Source organism: Castor canadensis, chromosome 7 (assembly GCF_047511655.1).
Source record: "Castor canadensis chromosome 7, mCasCan1.hap1v2, whole genome shotgun sequence".
NCBI classification, from domain to species: Eukaryota; Metazoa; Chordata; class Mammalia; order Rodentia; family Castoridae; genus Castor; species Castor canadensis.
Window position 1 is genome coordinate 42666678 of NC_133392.1, and position 17158 is coordinate 42683835.

The window sequence follows — 17158 nt, forward strand, 5'->3', positions numbered from 1 at the left end:
CTAGTCTCAAACTATGAAAGTCAGCCAAATGGTATATTTTAACTAGAAAGGAAGTGACTAAAAAAAAAATTCACCAATGTCATCTTTGAGGTATAAAGAGAAAAAACATGAAAAGAAGGCTGAGGCCATGAGATCTAACTCTGCCACTGGGTATCCTGGGAAGACACTCTAGGCTCTCTGGGTCTCTCTATTTGTCAACCTACAAAATAAGGAACTTAGACAAATTATGTTATTTGATGATTTATAGCTGACTCATCTATTATGACTCTTCTGACTTCTTGGTCAATCTTTTGGAATGTCAAAAAGACTTCATATGGATTAGAGATTTAATCATTTTAAAAAACAATATGAAAATATAATAATCTTGTGGTAAAAGAAGAGTCCTAGACAAAATACAATACTCAAAAGCCAAAATGAACACAGATATGGCTATCCAAAGGATGTAAACTTACATACTGTCAAAGACACCATAAGCAAAACTAAAAGATAAGTAATAAATTAAGAGAAAATATTAACAATATATAGTAAGCAAAAGACTAATCCTCTGTCAGGCAGAATTAAAAGATATGGTTAACACATCTATAGTACATAAAGGGTACTTATGACCAACAAGAAAAAGGTAAAACTCCCTAATAGAAAATGGACAATGAGACTGAAGGTATTGCTCAATGGTAGAATGTTTGCCTGCCATGTGAGAAACCCTATGTTTGATCCCAGTCCAGCACCATTGGAAAAAAAGGAAAAGAGAGAGACAAGGTTCTAAAGGGGTAATTCTCCCAAGAAATGCAAATGTTAATAATAAACATGTAAAAAAAAACCTTAGTATTTTGTTATATTTGCTTCAAATGTTTGTCCAATAAAAGACACATATAGGTACAAAAACATGAAAAAAATGTTCAATTTCAGAAATCAAAAAATGTAAATTAAAGGTACATATTATTTCTCATTAATCAAACTGCCTAAATTAAAATGATTAATAACAACTGATGTTGGGTGAGTTAGGGAAGCATTCTCATATACTGTTGATACAAATTTTTACTACACCTTCAGAGAACAGTTTGGAAATACACGCTGAGATGTAAAATATTCATGCTCGTAGGCCCTTCAATTTCACCTATTTGTTATCTTATAAACTAAACTCTCAAGTGTGAAAAACACACAAGAATGTTCACTGTAGTATCATCTGACATGTAATAACTAAGAAAATTTTCAAGAAAAACATTTTGGAATATAATTGCTCCAACTTCTTATAGCAATAAAATTTGAGGATGGGTTAAGTTTTCAGTAGCATTAACCCAGAAATCAAATCATGTATCCTGTGAAATAACAATTTATAAAGAAATGGGACAGATCTATGTGTACAGATGGGATGTGTAAGTAAAAATACATTATGGAAAACACAGACAGAATCACCTCCTATGTAAAAATAAACAGTTTTATTCAGCCATTAAGAAGAAAGAAATTATGTTGTCTGCAGGTAAATGGATGGAAATGGAGAACATCATGTTAAGTGAAGTAAGACAAGATCACATGGTTTTTTTCTCTATGTTAAAGCTATACCTGTAAGTTAAATGTACATATAAAGACATTCTGTTCATTAACATAATAGCTAAATATGGGTACACCTATATAGTGGAAGTCTTTATGTAAACTTAAAATGAAGGACTAGGCTAAATGTGCAGCTCAAGGTAGAACTCTTGCCTAACATATACAAGACCCTGGGTGCAATCCCCAGACTGCAGAAAATAATGATTAATAAATAAATAAAATGCATAACTAGAATGATAAACATTACCTAAAAACCATAAAGTTGGATATAAATCAGATTTCAGACTTCATATATATTGATCCATTCTTAAAAGCTTAAAAATCCAAAAACAATATCCCACTTCTGTATTTAAAAACACATAAAAACTGGCATGGAATGACTTAAACACTCAATTCATGACAATGGTTGCCTCTGGAGAAAAAAGGAAAAGAATGGGAATCAGGAGAGGGACCAATGTTTATTTTGGGCAACCAAATGAAGCATAATGCTAAAATCTGAAAAATGTAAGTTTTAAGTATATAGTGTTCATTATGTTAGCTTTTATTTTTATCAACATGTTTGAATTATTTTGCAATACAAATAACAGAATAAAGGCTAAATACTGATATACTTAAATAATATAGTATAAAATATTTATATAATGGTTATTCTAATTACTGCCATTATATAATACAATTATTTTAAAACTCTACAGGAGACCCCCACAGTACAGCCTATCTGGGGAAAGACAAAAATTCAATTTTAAATACTAATCTGGATGTTTTGTTGTTGTTAAATTCTTAAAAAACATCCTGCCTCCATAATCGGCAGTTTCTTATCTACTTTTTTCTCAAACATCTCCTACTTTCAATTTTTTGGAAACTGATTCACAAATATATTGAAATCTACAATCTTTATTACCATGTGACCATAATGCCCTGTTTTGCATTTGCATTCCCTACATAATTATTAAGTATCCCAGCTTGGATGATAAATTTCAATCAGTCCATCCACTGCAATACCTTAAGACAGGCATCTGACTACCCATCTTCTCAGCATCTCTTCAAATAAAAGCTGCAGAAAACATACCATTTTGCTTCTTACCTTCTAAAACCCATCATTCTAACACATTAACGTATACTTCCAAATGTTTTCAAAAGTTAAAGAATTTACAGGATTTTCTACTTGCATCACTTAATAAAGAGATAATTCAGTAAAGGTAATCTTTGTTTTACAAATAGTGCTTACGGTTGAAGCTTTATATATCTCCACCCTCAAAAATATTCCAGAGCATTCCAAGAATCTTATATATTAATTTAGATAAGACTCAAAGAGTATGAACCAAAAAATAAGGTATATAATTTTCTTGACTCAGAACATATTTTCTTCATGTAAACTCAACTGTGAGCCTTTAAAAGGAATAATTATGTTTGTTTTTTCCATTTCACAGTTCAAAATTATTTAAACCAAAATTCAAATGAAAGGTAATAGATATATTACCTGCATTTAAATCATTTACTGGCACTTGTAAAGTAGCTGCAACTTTTTTTAAAATGTTCTGCATTTCTGGTCCAGCTTTGAAGGCCTCTACATGATGAAGAGCTGTAACATTCCTTTCCACTTCAGTTAAAAATTTCTCACAATGATCAAAGAACCTCATTAGTTTATCATTGATTCTTGGAGGTCCACACTCCATATCTGAAAGGAAAAATTATACATATGTAAATCATTTAATCTCAAATTACTAAAAATTATATTTTAAGTGTAAAAAGGAACACTAGCAACCTATTAATATGTGTGTCTGAAATAAGGACGTAATGACCAAGTAAGGCAAACGGTAAAATTATTCCCCATTTCTATTGATTGTAATACATGATACACTAGAAAAGATTAAAAAAACAGAGATCATGAAAATAAAATGTGTTAATGCAAAGCTACAAAATGAAATAAAGGTAACTGAAGTGAATATTTTCTAACAGAAAACAAAAAGTAGATGAAAGTCAGAAAAGACACAAAACTAGCAAGGTGCCAAACTTTTATATAAGTAGCTTCTGCCAGGCACAAAAAACTAAAAAGCAAACTAAAAATTAGCAAAGTCTCTACATACAAGGTAAGAACCAACAGACAAAGTCTAAGAAGAGCATTCTGTTTTCTCAATTAGACTTCTGAACCCTATTCTTTTACAAAAGATTCTGCTTTGGACAAGGAGGACTGACAGCAACACAAAATACATTGTTTCAGGCCTACTGTGCTTCATTGAGCTAGGTGCTTCTAATTTGGTTATCTTCTATCTGAAGGTCCAGAATGACTTTCCACTTAGAATTTAATAAGTTACTTTATTTCCCCAACTTGGAAACAAATATGTGTTAGAAACCAGTCACAATCATGTTTCAGCTGTTGGTGGGGGGAGTTAAAGTCATTTTCAAAACATATCTCGATCATCATTTCTCCAGTAATTCCACCACGAAAAGAACACTAAGTATCATTTCTGCATATGAAATATGAAAAAACTGAATAGTTATACCATTTCACTTTGGATGTATGTGCAGAAATACACATACATGTATAAGGAAGTTCCCTGAAAATATGTAATTCCATCTACTTTGACAATTGGATTATAGTTCTTATTTTACAAAAATGTCATGACTAGGAAAATAGAACTGTGAAATCTTTCTGTGTGGCCTCAAAGTATGATTTCTCATGTGGATCTGGATATCTCATACTTGTTATTTAATTACTGCTGCTCTTTAAACAGAAACAAAGGCATTGTTCCGTTTCCATAAAAACATAAAATCTAATTCAGTGGTCTTTCTCAAAAGCCCAGATGTACATAATAGGCAAAACAATTGTCTGTAGATGATAATGAAGTACTAGGCAAAGGGTATAATCTCTGAGACTGTAAATGATGAGTGGGTTATCCTGAAGTATTCTAATCCCCGACTTTGCACTCTGAGACAAATGGCAATTATCACAATGCATGCTGAGGACCATAATTCATTCATTCCAGTAGGTCCAGTATATACTACACAGTATATGGTGTGCTATATTAAAATATGTTCTGCTTTTTACATTCAGTTAATTTAGGGGATTTATGGGAATTTTTGCCCCCCCCCAAAAAAGTCTAGCTATAAGTAAAAAGTGCAACTCAACAAGTCAGTGCAGGTACATCAGCCAACTGAGTTATCCACAAAGCAATAGTATGACACACAGTCAATAGAGAAGTGACAAACCAGTCTACTTCTAAGCAACTACTGACACATCTCCTGGCAAAAAAGTTACGTTATTTTTCTCAGCGGGTGTGTTACAGGACAAATGGAAGCTGTAGAGAATAACAGTTAAAAGAACAAACTCTAAATCAGATTTCCTGGGTCCACAGCTAGCTGTATGGAAATGAGCAAATTATTTGGTATTTCTGTTTCATTTTCTCATCAGTGAGACAAAAGGGAACACTATTAACTTCAGAGAGGAGTTGTAAGGATTTAATAAAACAAAAGAGGTATTCCTGGCATGTCATAGGCACTATGCTTGCTATCATCATCTGTGACATTAAAACATTTCGGGTGGAAAAAGCAGAGAACTGGTTCTAAAACTAGGTAAGGACAGTCAAGGAGGCATAGTTTGGAGTTAAGTTTCTTCACCTGTGAAATAAAAGGCTCCCACCAGGAGAGCTCTCAAATTTTGAGAAGGTATAACTAATAGGATAAACTGATATGGTGTTGTGAGTGATCATGTACAGTGAGGGGGAGGAACTCTATAGTAGTAAACTCAAGAACCAAACAAGGAAAAAGCAGGACATAAAGGGTGTAGGTCTGGAACCCACACCTGAGAAGAGAATCAGATTTAAAAAAAAAAACAAAAACTGCTAGTATGACCAATGCCCAAGGAGGAAGAAAGTTCTAGATTTTACTTTTTACAGATGTGCGCCACTGTTTTTAAAAAAATAATAAAATCAAAAAATCTGGCTGCCAAAGGCGGGAAGAAGGAATAGTGCTCATAGAGCACTTCAATTTGGGAATGGGAGAGCAAGAATTTCTGGAGATCTGGTCTGCCTCCTCTCCTGCTGGATCCCAGCGTCTAATACAGCGTGCAGCGCACAGAAGGTGCCAAACGCACACCCGCTGAATGAACGGATGGACATGTTTACCAAGAGGAGACGGACAGCCACGCCCACAAGGACCTGGCCCCAGAGAGGTCCAGCCGGAAGGATGGAGGCTTGGGAGCAGAGGGAAGGGGAGAAGCTGAGTTTGGGGAGGCCCGGGGGCTCTGGACCCTGCTTATGCAGGCGACGGGCGGTCACCTGCGACGTCAGGCGGCGACAATCCCGGGTGGTAGTGCTGCCACAGCCCCTGCAGGAAGGCGGCACCGCTGTCCACGCAGCGGTGCTTAGAGCTGGTGACCAGCTGCAGGCGGCCACAGTTCTCCCGGCTGAAGAGGGCGGGGAAGAGCGAGGCCAGACGGAGCGCCAGCTGTCGCATGTCCTGCCGTCCCTTCTCCACCAGCTGCCCGTCCATCCAGTCCGCGTACCACAGCGGCCAGTCGGCCAGCACGGCGCCCAGGTCGCTGTCGCCGCCATGCCCGGGCGCGCGGGCCTGCAGCAGCCCGTGCAGCTGCCTCAGCTTGCGGATCTGCTTGGCCGTCGGGTAGCGGGTGCCGTGGCGAATGAGGGCGACCAGCTGAACCGGGGTGCAGGCGCCGTCCAGCAGCTGGGGGTCCCGCCGCGGTGCCTCGGGATCCAACAGTAGCCCGGGGTTGACATCTTCGTAGCGAGTCTTGGTGCCGAAGTAGGGGCTGAGCGCCGAGGCCACCGGGTCGCTGGGCTCTAGGAGAGCGCAGCGCGCGACCGACGAGAGCAGCGCCGCCGCCAGGGCCGCGGCGGGCGCTACGGAGGCCCTGAGCAGGCCCGGGGGACCGCAAAGCATGGTGCCCCGCGGTCCGCAGAGGGCGAGGCGCCAGCCGCGGACCCCCAACTTCCGGTTCCGGTGAGCGGGAGGCGGGAGCTGTCGGAAGGTGCTTCCTGCGCGGGCCCCTCCGGCTTCACCGAGCGTTATCTCACCGCGGCTCTTGGTGGAGGGTGGCTGTTGTGAGAGCTAACGCCGTGAAGAGAGCCGGGAGACTCATGGCGTAGGTGGAGCGGCGTCGACTGGCCCCGAGCGTGGGCTGGTTTCCTCCTAGCTGGCGCCTCTGACGGACTTCAAAGACTCCCCCGCGTGTTTGGTTTTCTAGGCTGTTGAATGAAGCCCAGAGCAAGCCTTAACCTCCAAGGCTGCCAAGACAGGACAGCTCTTCGCAGATGACTCCTGTGTCACCGTTCTGACCCTGTTCTACTGTTTCTCAAAATACAGTCTCTGAACCGCCCCACTTCAACTCCACCAGAGAGTGCGGATCTCTGGGCCTTGTTGCTTCCTGAGGTTCCGGAGTTTTCGCCTGTTGGAATTTGAAAATAAGCAGGGTACAACAAAGCAGAGAATTTAGAAAGGGGGTTATTTCTCTAGACATTTAAGGGCTGAACCTTTGCTATTTGACTTGGGCTAGCAAATGCAACAACAGCACCCCTAAAATTCTGTGCTTCTTAATATGGAAGGTTTAGGAGAGACATCAATCCTGATATTTTGGGTGTCCTGAGCCATGGCCCAGCAGATTTACTGTATGATTAAGTATGAGGTCATCTGTGCAAAGCTAACATCTTATTTAACCCCTGCTCCACATCCATGCTCTCCTCCCTTGTTACATACTAATAGCAGCTGAGTTTTTTTGTAGATTCAGAATCTTGACCACCCCCCCATCATAAATCCAAATAATACCTTATTTTCTTCACCTGACCCCAGTATACACGCAAATGGCAGTATTAAATGTCAGTATATATGCAAAAGTCAGTATTAAGTCATACGGCAATCCAAGTTTTTTATAATTATGGTTTTTCCTTCAAAGACACTACTGCATTGCTCTTTGTAAGCTAATTATCATCTTCAACTTTTTGATTAAGTACCTCTCTGGTTCAGAAAGTTGTACACCTCTGTCCTAACCAAGAAGAAAATGGTATAAAACCAATAAATTCCAACTAGAATGCTGAAATTTTAAGGCATTCTGTGCAAGAAATCATCTTTAGAGCAAGTGTATCTTTTGATAATGCTGCTTTGTAGAATGTCTGTCTGAATATTTATGGTTAGTGATATTTTTATAGAGTGTTGTTCAGATTTGATGGTGAATATCTACCCCCTTTTTAGCAGACCTGCTCTCCTTACACTATAGGCTGAGATGCCTGAGTTCATTCAGCAGATATTTATGCCAGGTGCATCTCACTGTATTTTGCCTACTGTAAGTATTTAATAATGATCACCTTGCCAGTCCAACCTCTTGAATCCTCAGGAGCTATCCCAAGTTTTCCCAAAGGCATCATACGCTTCACAATGAAGCAATATTTAGAGACCCTGATCTAATTACACACACAGAACCTATGACATACATTTTTATACACTAATTTTTCTCCAAGTCTGATATTATTTCCCTCTAATAACTGTTAATTTTATGCTGTTTTATATACTTATGTAAGCCAACTCCAATCTTTTTGATGTCATACTAAGAGGACAATGATAAAAGTAAGCTATGCCTTGTGTTTTTTGTTGTGGTTTTGGTTTTGGTTTTTTGAGACAGGATCTCACTATGTAAAGAGAACTTAACCTGGCCTTGAAGTTGCCATCCTCCTGCTTCAGCCTCCTGAGTACTGGGATTTCTGGTGTGCACCACTAGGATATGCCTTAGTTTTTATTAGGAAAAAGGCAGCTACAGTATATAGAGGACAAGGAATCCATAATCTTTGGATCCAGACTCCAAACTCCACTCTGAATGACCTTGATAAGTTACCTAAACTCTCTGAGCCTTAGTTTTTTTTTTTAATCTGAAAATTAAGAATATTAGAACCTACATTCTAAGATTACCATGAGAATCAGAGATAGTGTACTTAAAACCCATGAAACGGGCTGCTGTAAGATGTATTTTTATCATTAATAATGTTCAGTGTTACCGTTCTTGCACTAGAATGCTAAGCTCTCCAGCAATTATATAATATGCACTTACTTCCACTGAACTTAAAAGTAGGTGATTTTCACAGGCAAGATAGGCTACAAAGATCATAAATTAATAATAAAAATAAAAAGTTCTAATAAGATGAGAAACCCTTGCTTATCTTTTCGTTTCAGGACACGTCTTAATTCTCTGCTGCATGTGTAAATTGGCTCCCATAGGAGAGAATCCATCTGACCCAATCATGTGGAGTTCACATGGTAGAATCCATGCCCGCTGCCCTTTACAGAGATCAGGAATGAATCACTTTCCCTCCTGAGAGTTGTGGACACCACAGAAATATACTTGGCAAATCTACCACGACACGAGACAGAATGGAACTTTAATGATTCAAGTTCCTTGAAGACCTGGGAGAGAATAAAACCCAAAGCACGGCTAGGTAATTTGATTTGGGTCAGAAGAGAACTTATCTTCTGTGAGACAATAAGATGGGTAAACATGAGGGTACATTCATAGGTGTAGTTAGAGGAAGTTCATAAAATCCAAGTCTGATGGCCACAGTCTCCTCAGTGATACTGGAGGCAAAATTATCTGAAAAGATAGGAAACTGGGAGTTAAGTCTGAGAATGACATGGTTTGGATTTGCAACTAAAAGAGAAAACAGTGGGAAAAGTTTTGCAACTAAGAGGAGTGAGGAAAACAAAAGGTTTAATTGTCAACTGAGAGTGTCTAACTGAAAATTCAAGACTTGAATTGTTAATGGTTGTGTAATTTTTTGGTAACATTAGCTGTTGTATTTCAGAATAGAAGAGTTCAAACCCCAGTCCCACCAAGAGAGAGAGAGAGACAGAATAGAAAGAAAAAAGTTCAACCTGGTAGTTTTATATTATTCTAGTATTTCTGAAGTAGAACTTTTCCAATCAATCCACTATATACAAAGAAATAGGCCAGGTCTGGCAGAGCAGCTCAAGCTGAAAGCACCTGCCAAGCAAGTGTGAGGCCCTGAGTTCAAACCCCAGTGCCACCAAAAAAGAAAAAGAATAGGCCATTTTTTTTTAACCATGTTATTCATAGGACTTCTAAACTAGTCATTCTTAAGATTGCCCGGGGTCATACATAGTTTTTTTGTTATAGTCATTTACTATATTTTTTAAAAGGCTAGTAAAGAAGATGGCTTCCTGGTGAAGAAATGATGAAGGAAAGAAAAGTCAAGTCTGTCTTTGTAAACACATAATATTGCTTATGCACATAGTTTCTGAAGTTAGACTTTCTGGTTTTCAAACTCCAGCTTCATCATTTATTACTGTGAGCTCTTAAGCAAATTAAACTCTTTTGCTTCCTTTTTTTTCACCTATAAATGGGGATGATAATGCCTATGCCATAGGGTTATTGAGTTAAATAAGACAGTTTACATAAAAACTTCATATGGTCTCTTACCTAGAGTGAATATCAGTTGCTTTTATGAGCTGAACTTTAAAGTTTCTTATCACTCCTCCCTTAATCAAGTAAACTCACAAATGGTCAATTTTTTCCTAGATATCTATTATCTAACAACTACATTAGACAACTTTGTGCCTGTGCCAAGAATGTCTTAGCTCAACCATCTTACTGCCCTGCTGATGAATCATTCCTCCTCAACATGTATGTGACAGTAGTTGATTTGGAGCTTACTAGCTTTTCATTGCAATAGAAGAAGCCAACAGAATGGGAGTCCATGGATGTGGATGGGGCTGAAGTGACCATGCTTCAATAGCAGTCCTTCCAGCCTTGCTTGAATGTGAAAGCTGCTTCTGTCACAAGATCTGTCTCTAAGTCTGTGGCCCTAAACGTGCCCCATCATGTCTGCCAACTCTAAATGCCGTCACTCAAAAGCAACCACACCATTGCCAGTAACTAAACACTAGATTGTTCCCTAGTTTAGGAAAGCTAAAATTACTCAGACTTGTTCTTGAGCTGATATAGAGAACTCTGAGCCACACACATCTGTGGAAGTGACCTGCTGTTTACGTTCTCCATTACGCCCTGCCAAAGTAGTTATTTTGTGTTGCACAAAGCTACATTCTGGTGTCCCAACACATCCTCAGATTTTAATGTTGGTAATTCTTCCTTCTCATCAAAGTTGCTTCTAACTCATCCAGAAGTATTTAAAAAACCAAATGTAATATTATATTATATTTAAGTTACTAATACTCTTTATGTGCTGTGCTACTTCCATTCATAAAAGAGAAACTATAGCTACACACTTTCTAGTCCTGTTCTAATGTGATTTTCCCACACAAATTAGGATTGTTGACTGGCAACATAATTTATTCCACAAATTCCCTCAACCCAAAATGTATTGTTATCCTTTCACAAAGATAAGTAATGAGTTACCAAATCTTGGTTGAAAAAAACCTCTTTTGTATTTTTCTAGAGTAGTCATAGATGGTTACAATTGTTTTAGCGTATTTTTTTCTAAAATGTTAGTTTTCCAAAATAGGAAAAATCTCTTTGGACCACTGGATTTTTTTTTTTTTTTTTTTTTTTTGGCAGTACCAGAGTTTGAACTCAGGTGTTGTACCACTTGAGCTGCTCTGTCAGCCCTGGCCTACTGAATCGTTAGCACAATTTGTTAACTGACTTTAATATCATTAATGTCTCCTTATCATTTCAAAAAATAGAGAACTTCCAGGACAACAGTTCTTTTTTTTTTTAATTTCTCCAGAAGGAATGTAGTATTTTTTATTTAATCCATTAATGTCAATTTCTGTTGCCATAGTAGTCAATGTGAGTCAGGGAAGGACATAGAAAAGATTGGCATGTTTAAACATACAGACTTAACATTGTATTTCAGAGTGAACATTTTCTTTTTCTCTCTTTCTCCTCCTCCATCTCTCCCTCTCTCCTTCCTTTTCAATTGCAGATATACACAGATTGTTCCTACCCCAGCTTGGGGACCACCCAAACCCCTCCCCACTCACCCATTATTGGTGATCAAAAAACTATTCAAGTTTTTCCCCTACCATGGGTTAATGTGATCTTTTAAAAACACCTTGAGGCTGGTGCAGTGGCTCAAGTGGTTGAGGTGCCTCCTAGCAAGCATGAAACCCTGAGTTCAAACCCTGTACCACAAAAAAAAAAAAAAAAACCACCTTGAAACAGAGTTCTGTCTCTGTTCCCAGCTTCCACCTTGCCCATCATCACCTTTAGTAACTTCTTTCCCTAACCTTTAATAAATTTTATTTATTTATTTTTGATGGTGCTGGGGTTTGAACTCAGGGCCTCAGGCTTGCTAGGCAGGCAGTCTACCACTTGAGCCACTCCACCAGCCCCTTTAATAAACTTTTATTATCACTACCTCTATATCTACATATTCTGTCTTGATGCATCACATAGATTATAAGAATCTGGATTTTCTGTTTACCAGTCACTACAACAAATGCATGAACAAATCTTTCAGGGTTTTTTTGGTAACATGAATATCTTTCTTGGATCTTTATTATCTATCGGTAAGGATTAAAACCCAAACAGTACTAAAGCCAGAAAAGCAGTGTTGGCACCTGTGTGTTCACATACTTGTTCACAGCACTTCAGTAAAAAAAAAAACAGTTCATACTCCAACGTAAGTAAACATTATGATTCCACAAATAATATCCTTTACTTATGCATCTCGTCTTTCTTGGCTTACTTTCTATATTGCCTTGTCTGATTCTGTTCTCTAAGAGATAAGGCAAGTGCTGCTAAAAATTCATTATTTAATACCTTAGGTACAAGGTTCATGGTAAAAATATTCATCCCATATCACATATTAGACTGTCAACAATTATTTGGTGAAAGGGTGTGTGTGATTTTATTTGTTGAATGGGTGTGTATTTGAATGAATTAATGCAAATAGAAACAGCTCGTGTGGGAAGCTAAAATATGGAAATAATACTGTTTTGCATGGATACAGTGTAATTATCTCATTTTCTCTTCCCAGCTATCTCATGATGTTGCAAAATAATATTTACATGATGTTGTGGATGTAGAAATAGAAATAGAGATAGAGAATTTAGATACCTTACCTAAAGTCATCCAACAAGTATTTCGCTGTACCAAATACCAAGTGTAGAGCCAACCCTATGTTTCTTTTCCTTAGAGCTACCATACTACTGACAAATGAAAAAAAAAATGGCTTCAAAAGATGTCACTTATAAGTGGGGCTAAAAATATAAATTTTACCCATAATACTATGGCACTCAGTATTGGGTAACCACCACCATTTGTTGTCCTCTTTTCTTTGGAATTAATGCATAGGTATTCACCTCTCAGGAAAATCATCCTACCCCTTCCTGAGAAGAAAATTCTAATTAGTTTAAACCACTCTTGACGCTATTTTTCTTACCAATTTGGGCTTATGAAAGAGCCTGTGACTCAATTCTAGTCAATAAAATATGAGGGGCAGTCTCCTGGAGAGTTTCTGGAAAAGCTTGTTTTTACTTTTGTTTGCTTGTTTTGGTTCTTAAAAAGAAGAGACAAATAATGAGGTGATGGGTAGTCAACACGTAATATGGTTTTTGGATTGGAAATTCTATTGAGTTGAAGGAATATTAAGTTGGCATAGAAAATAGTCTAGAAGATATTTTGAAGGAGATGCAGTAGTTTTGGTTTTTTGGTTTTTTTTCTTTCTTTCTTTCTTTTTTACAGTACTAGGGCTTGAACTCAGGGCTTTCATCTTGAGCCACTCCACCAACCTTATTTTTGTAGAGGGTTTTTTGAGATGGGGTCTTGAGAACTATTTGCCTGGGCTGCATTTGAACTGCATTCCTCCTGATCTCTGCCTCCTGAGTAACTAGGATGACAGGTGTGAGCCACCGGCACCTGGCAAACTTTATTAAAATAAATTATTTTACATAGGCATTTTGTTTTGATGGTACTGGGTTTTTAACTTAGGACTTTGAGCTTGCTAGGCAAGTGCTCTACAACTTGAACCATGACCCTCCAGCTCAAAATTTTATTTTTAATAGATGTTATTAGTGGTTGGGAAGATGAAAGAGCTTAAACCTACAGAGATGCTCATAAACTTCAATATAATCTTAAAAAACTTTATTCTTGGTCAGGCGCCAGTGGCTCACGCCTGTAATCCTAGCTACTCAGGAGGCAGAGATCAGGAGGATCACAGTTCACAGCCAGCCCCAGGCAAATAGTTCCTGAGACCCCATCTCAAAAAAACCCAACACAAAACAGGGCTGGTGGAGTGGCTCAAGTGGTACAGTACCTGCCTAGCAAGCATGACTCCCTGACCAGGCAAGCAACTCACAAGACCCTATCTTGAACACACACACACACACACACACACACACACACACAACAACTTTGTTCTTAAATTAGAGAGAGATACACTAAAAAATGAGACACCTGCCCTGACCATCAGTGTGTCAAAATATGATGACTAGATCTGCTGCAACCAAGGTGCAGCCAATTTCAAAGCAAAGCAGGAAGCAAAAAGAGCTTGAGTACTGCTGCTGCTGACCAGCTGAATTAAACCTGGTGGCATTGACCTACTATGGGCTTCCTATAAGCTAGTATAGCTCTTTACACTTTAAACCAGTGTTTCCTTGTTTTCTGGAAAAATCTTTCTTACTGATGTAAATACCTACTGACTCATTAACTCTGCAATAAACACCTGACACTGCAGGATGTCCTTTCATGCTTTTCTTGATTTTGTTGAAGTCACCCAGTAGAGTTTCCATTGAGGGGCTGGAGGAATGACTCAAGTGGTAGAGTACCTGCTCTGTAAGTGTGAAGCCCTGAGTTCAAACCCCAGTACCACTAATAATAATAATAGAAAAGTACCATCTGTGATCTCCTCAGTTATGACCTTAGGCTGCTCATGATCATGGCTTATGGAACATGGCAGATATAGGGAAGATTAAGAGTTAGGTGAGTAGGATGAGATGTCAGGTGATAGAGGTGAGCCTGGACAGGACCCATAAGTAGGCAAGGTGAAATGTGAAAACTAAGCAAGTGAACAAATGAAAATCAAAGGTCAGAGCAGATCTTTTAAAATGTAGTCTTAAGAATACACAGCCCATATCTTAGAAGAGAGTTGTGGACCCCACATTACAGTAATGTCCTTCTCTCACAGGGAGATTAATGTTCACAGATATCAAAGAGTTCTCTTCATGCTTGTTTTCTTCAGTCAGATATGGCTAATGATGGCATGATGATCTAAAAATGAGAGACTTGATTTCAGTTTTTCTGATAAACATCCAAGAGATCCATTGTTCTCTTTCAGACTCATTCTAGTCCCACAATTTGGAAAAAGCCTTAACATTCAGTCTAGTGTGATAATCCCTAATGATCTCTTGTCTTTTGTAATATTATCATAAGGACATAGTAATATTCTAATGTAAGTTATATGAAATGTGTTCACAAATATTAAACAGCAAATCTAACTTGGCTCTTTGCTTGATGACTATAGACACACATATTTAGACATTTGTGGAAAAATTAATTCCTGAATATACTCAATTGAACTAGAAGTCACAAAAAGAGAGGAACTAAAGGTTAGAACAGGAAAAATTGAAGTAGAGACTAGAAAAACGAATAGAAACAGTGAACCCAAAACTTGGTCTTTCAAAAGATCAATGACAATCCTTTAGCCAGATTAAGAAAAAAGTAAAGAACACTCAAATACTAAAATATGTGAAAGAAGCAACATTACTGCTTTCTTTACAAAGGCAAAAAGGATTCTAAGAAAATATTATGAACAGCTATATGCCAACAAGTTGGGTAACATAGATGAAAGGGACAAATTCATAGCAACTCACAAGCCTCCAAAGTTGATTCAAGAAGAAAGAGAAAATCTTCACAGACCCATTATAAGGACACTCAATCAGCAATCAAAAACCTCCCTGCAGAAATAACAAAAAGGCCAGCAAACTCTACCAAACAGTAAAAGAAGAAATAACATGAATCCTTCTCAAACACTTCAAAAAAGGGTAGAACACATCTTGTTTCATCAGGAAGTTGGCATTTCCCTGATTACAAAGCCTGACTTTTGAAAAGAAAACTATACACCAATATTTCTTATGAATGTGAATGCTAGGAAATCAAGGTCAGCAATACAATAAAAGAATTATACAACATGATCAAGTGGAATTTAGTCTAGAATTATAAGAGTGGCTTAACACATGAAAATCAATATAACATATCACATTGATAAAATGAGGGGGAAAACATATGATCCTCTCAATTGATAGTGGAAAAGCAATAAACAGACATGTATTTAGATATTTCTCTCAAAACAATATATAGATGTTCAATAAACATATAAAAAGATGTTAACCAAACCCACAAGGAGATGTCACTTCATACCTACTAGGATGGCCATTATCAAAAAACCAAAATAACTAGTGTTGATGAGAATGTGAAGAAATTGGAAGTCCTTGTACATCTTGGTGGGAATGTAAAAATGGTACAGTCACTATAGAATACAGTTTGTCAATTCCCCCAAAAACTAAACATAGAACTATCTTACTACCCAGAAATTCTATTCCTTGTCATATATATATATATATATATATATATATATATATATATATATATCCAAAGAATTGAAAACAACAGCTTAAATAGCTCCTCAAACACCTTTGTTTATAACAGCATTATTCACAATAGCCAAAAAAAAGGTAAAACATTCCAAATGTTCATCAGAAGATAAATGGATAAACAAAATGTGCTATACTCATGCAATAAAATAATATTCACCCATAAAAAGAATAAAGTACTGACCCATGCTGCAACACAGATGAACTTTGAAAACATTGTGCCAACTGAAATAAGTGCTACAAGATATCAGTTATATGAAATCCGTAGACTAGGCAAATTCCTAGATAAAGTTGATTAGAAGTTACCAGGACCTGGGAAAAGAGAGAAGTAGATGTGGATGAGGGATGGCTAGTATTTAAAAATAAATAAATAAATAAAGGTCTTCTTGATTCTTAATGTGTGGACTGATGGCTGCAATGGAGTTTCTGCCTTCAGACCAAATCCTGGTGATAAGGTATCTGTTCTTGACATGAGCAATACTGAAGTACTTAGGATTAAACAAAATATGTCACAGGACTTAGCCGGGGAGCATAAAGTGATAAGTTACTCAGCTCCGAGTGGCTGTTTTAGATAATATTATATAGAAGAGTAGAAATAGCTTGCCCGAAATGAAAGGTACCAGCAGGAGGTAAATATATGCCCAGGTTAGCCATTGTCAAGGGCTGAAAGCACAATTTTGAATCTTTATCCTGAAAATGGAATTAACATCTTTATGAGAAATTGAACACAAAATGAACATTTCACTTACTGACCCCTGTTCATTGTTCAACAGCTTTGTAGCTACTTGTAAGTTTTTAGGATGCATAACTCACCCAAGGCAAATTTGTGAGGTAGAAAGCTTCATTTTAGTCATCTCATCTCTTTCTAGTATGCTTTTTCAGGATGCTTGAGCCTTCCTTTTCCTCCCTCAGGCTTTGGAACTTAGAAACTGATAACATAAAGACTCTGGTGATAAGGGTAACAAGGGTGGCAAGGCTATTTAGTATAAATGTTGGTCATGTTTAGAGGAAGACAGAGAGTATGTGTTGGGGAAAGAAG

At 37.7% G+C, this 17158-nt stretch overlaps 1 protein-coding gene and 1 long non-coding RNA gene across 4 annotated transcripts in view; both read right to left on the bottom strand.

The window, feature by feature from the left end:
• The window catches only part of Minpp1 (multiple inositol-polyphosphate phosphatase 1), a 32384-nt gene extending 25526 nt beyond the window's left edge, over positions 1-6858 (bottom strand). The window contains exons 1-2 of one of the 3 annotated variants that reach the window (XR_012449699.1): positions 5826-6855; positions 3029-3226 (exon numbers count right to left, since the gene is read on the bottom strand). Coding sequence is in view for 2 of the 3 variants with exons in the window: in XM_020156716.2 (XP_020012305.1) it covers positions 3029-3226; positions 5826-6447 (820 nt within the window). In the remaining variant the exon portion in view is untranslated. Of the gene's footprint in view, positions 1-3028; positions 3227-5825 lie in introns of all 3 variants that reach the window. The other 2 variants (XM_020156716.2, XM_020156719.2) reach the window with 2 other exon arrangements.
• A 2045-nt stretch (positions 6859-8903) lies between these two features.
• On the bottom strand, positions 8904-16563 carry LOC141424789 (uncharacterized). Its single transcript, XR_012449700.1, has 2 exons — positions 16304-16563; positions 8904-9139 (listed from the first exon to the last, which is right to left on the bottom strand). It is a non-coding gene; the product is annotated as an uncharacterized lncRNA (long non-coding RNA).
• Positions 16564-17158: the final 595 nt, after the last annotated feature.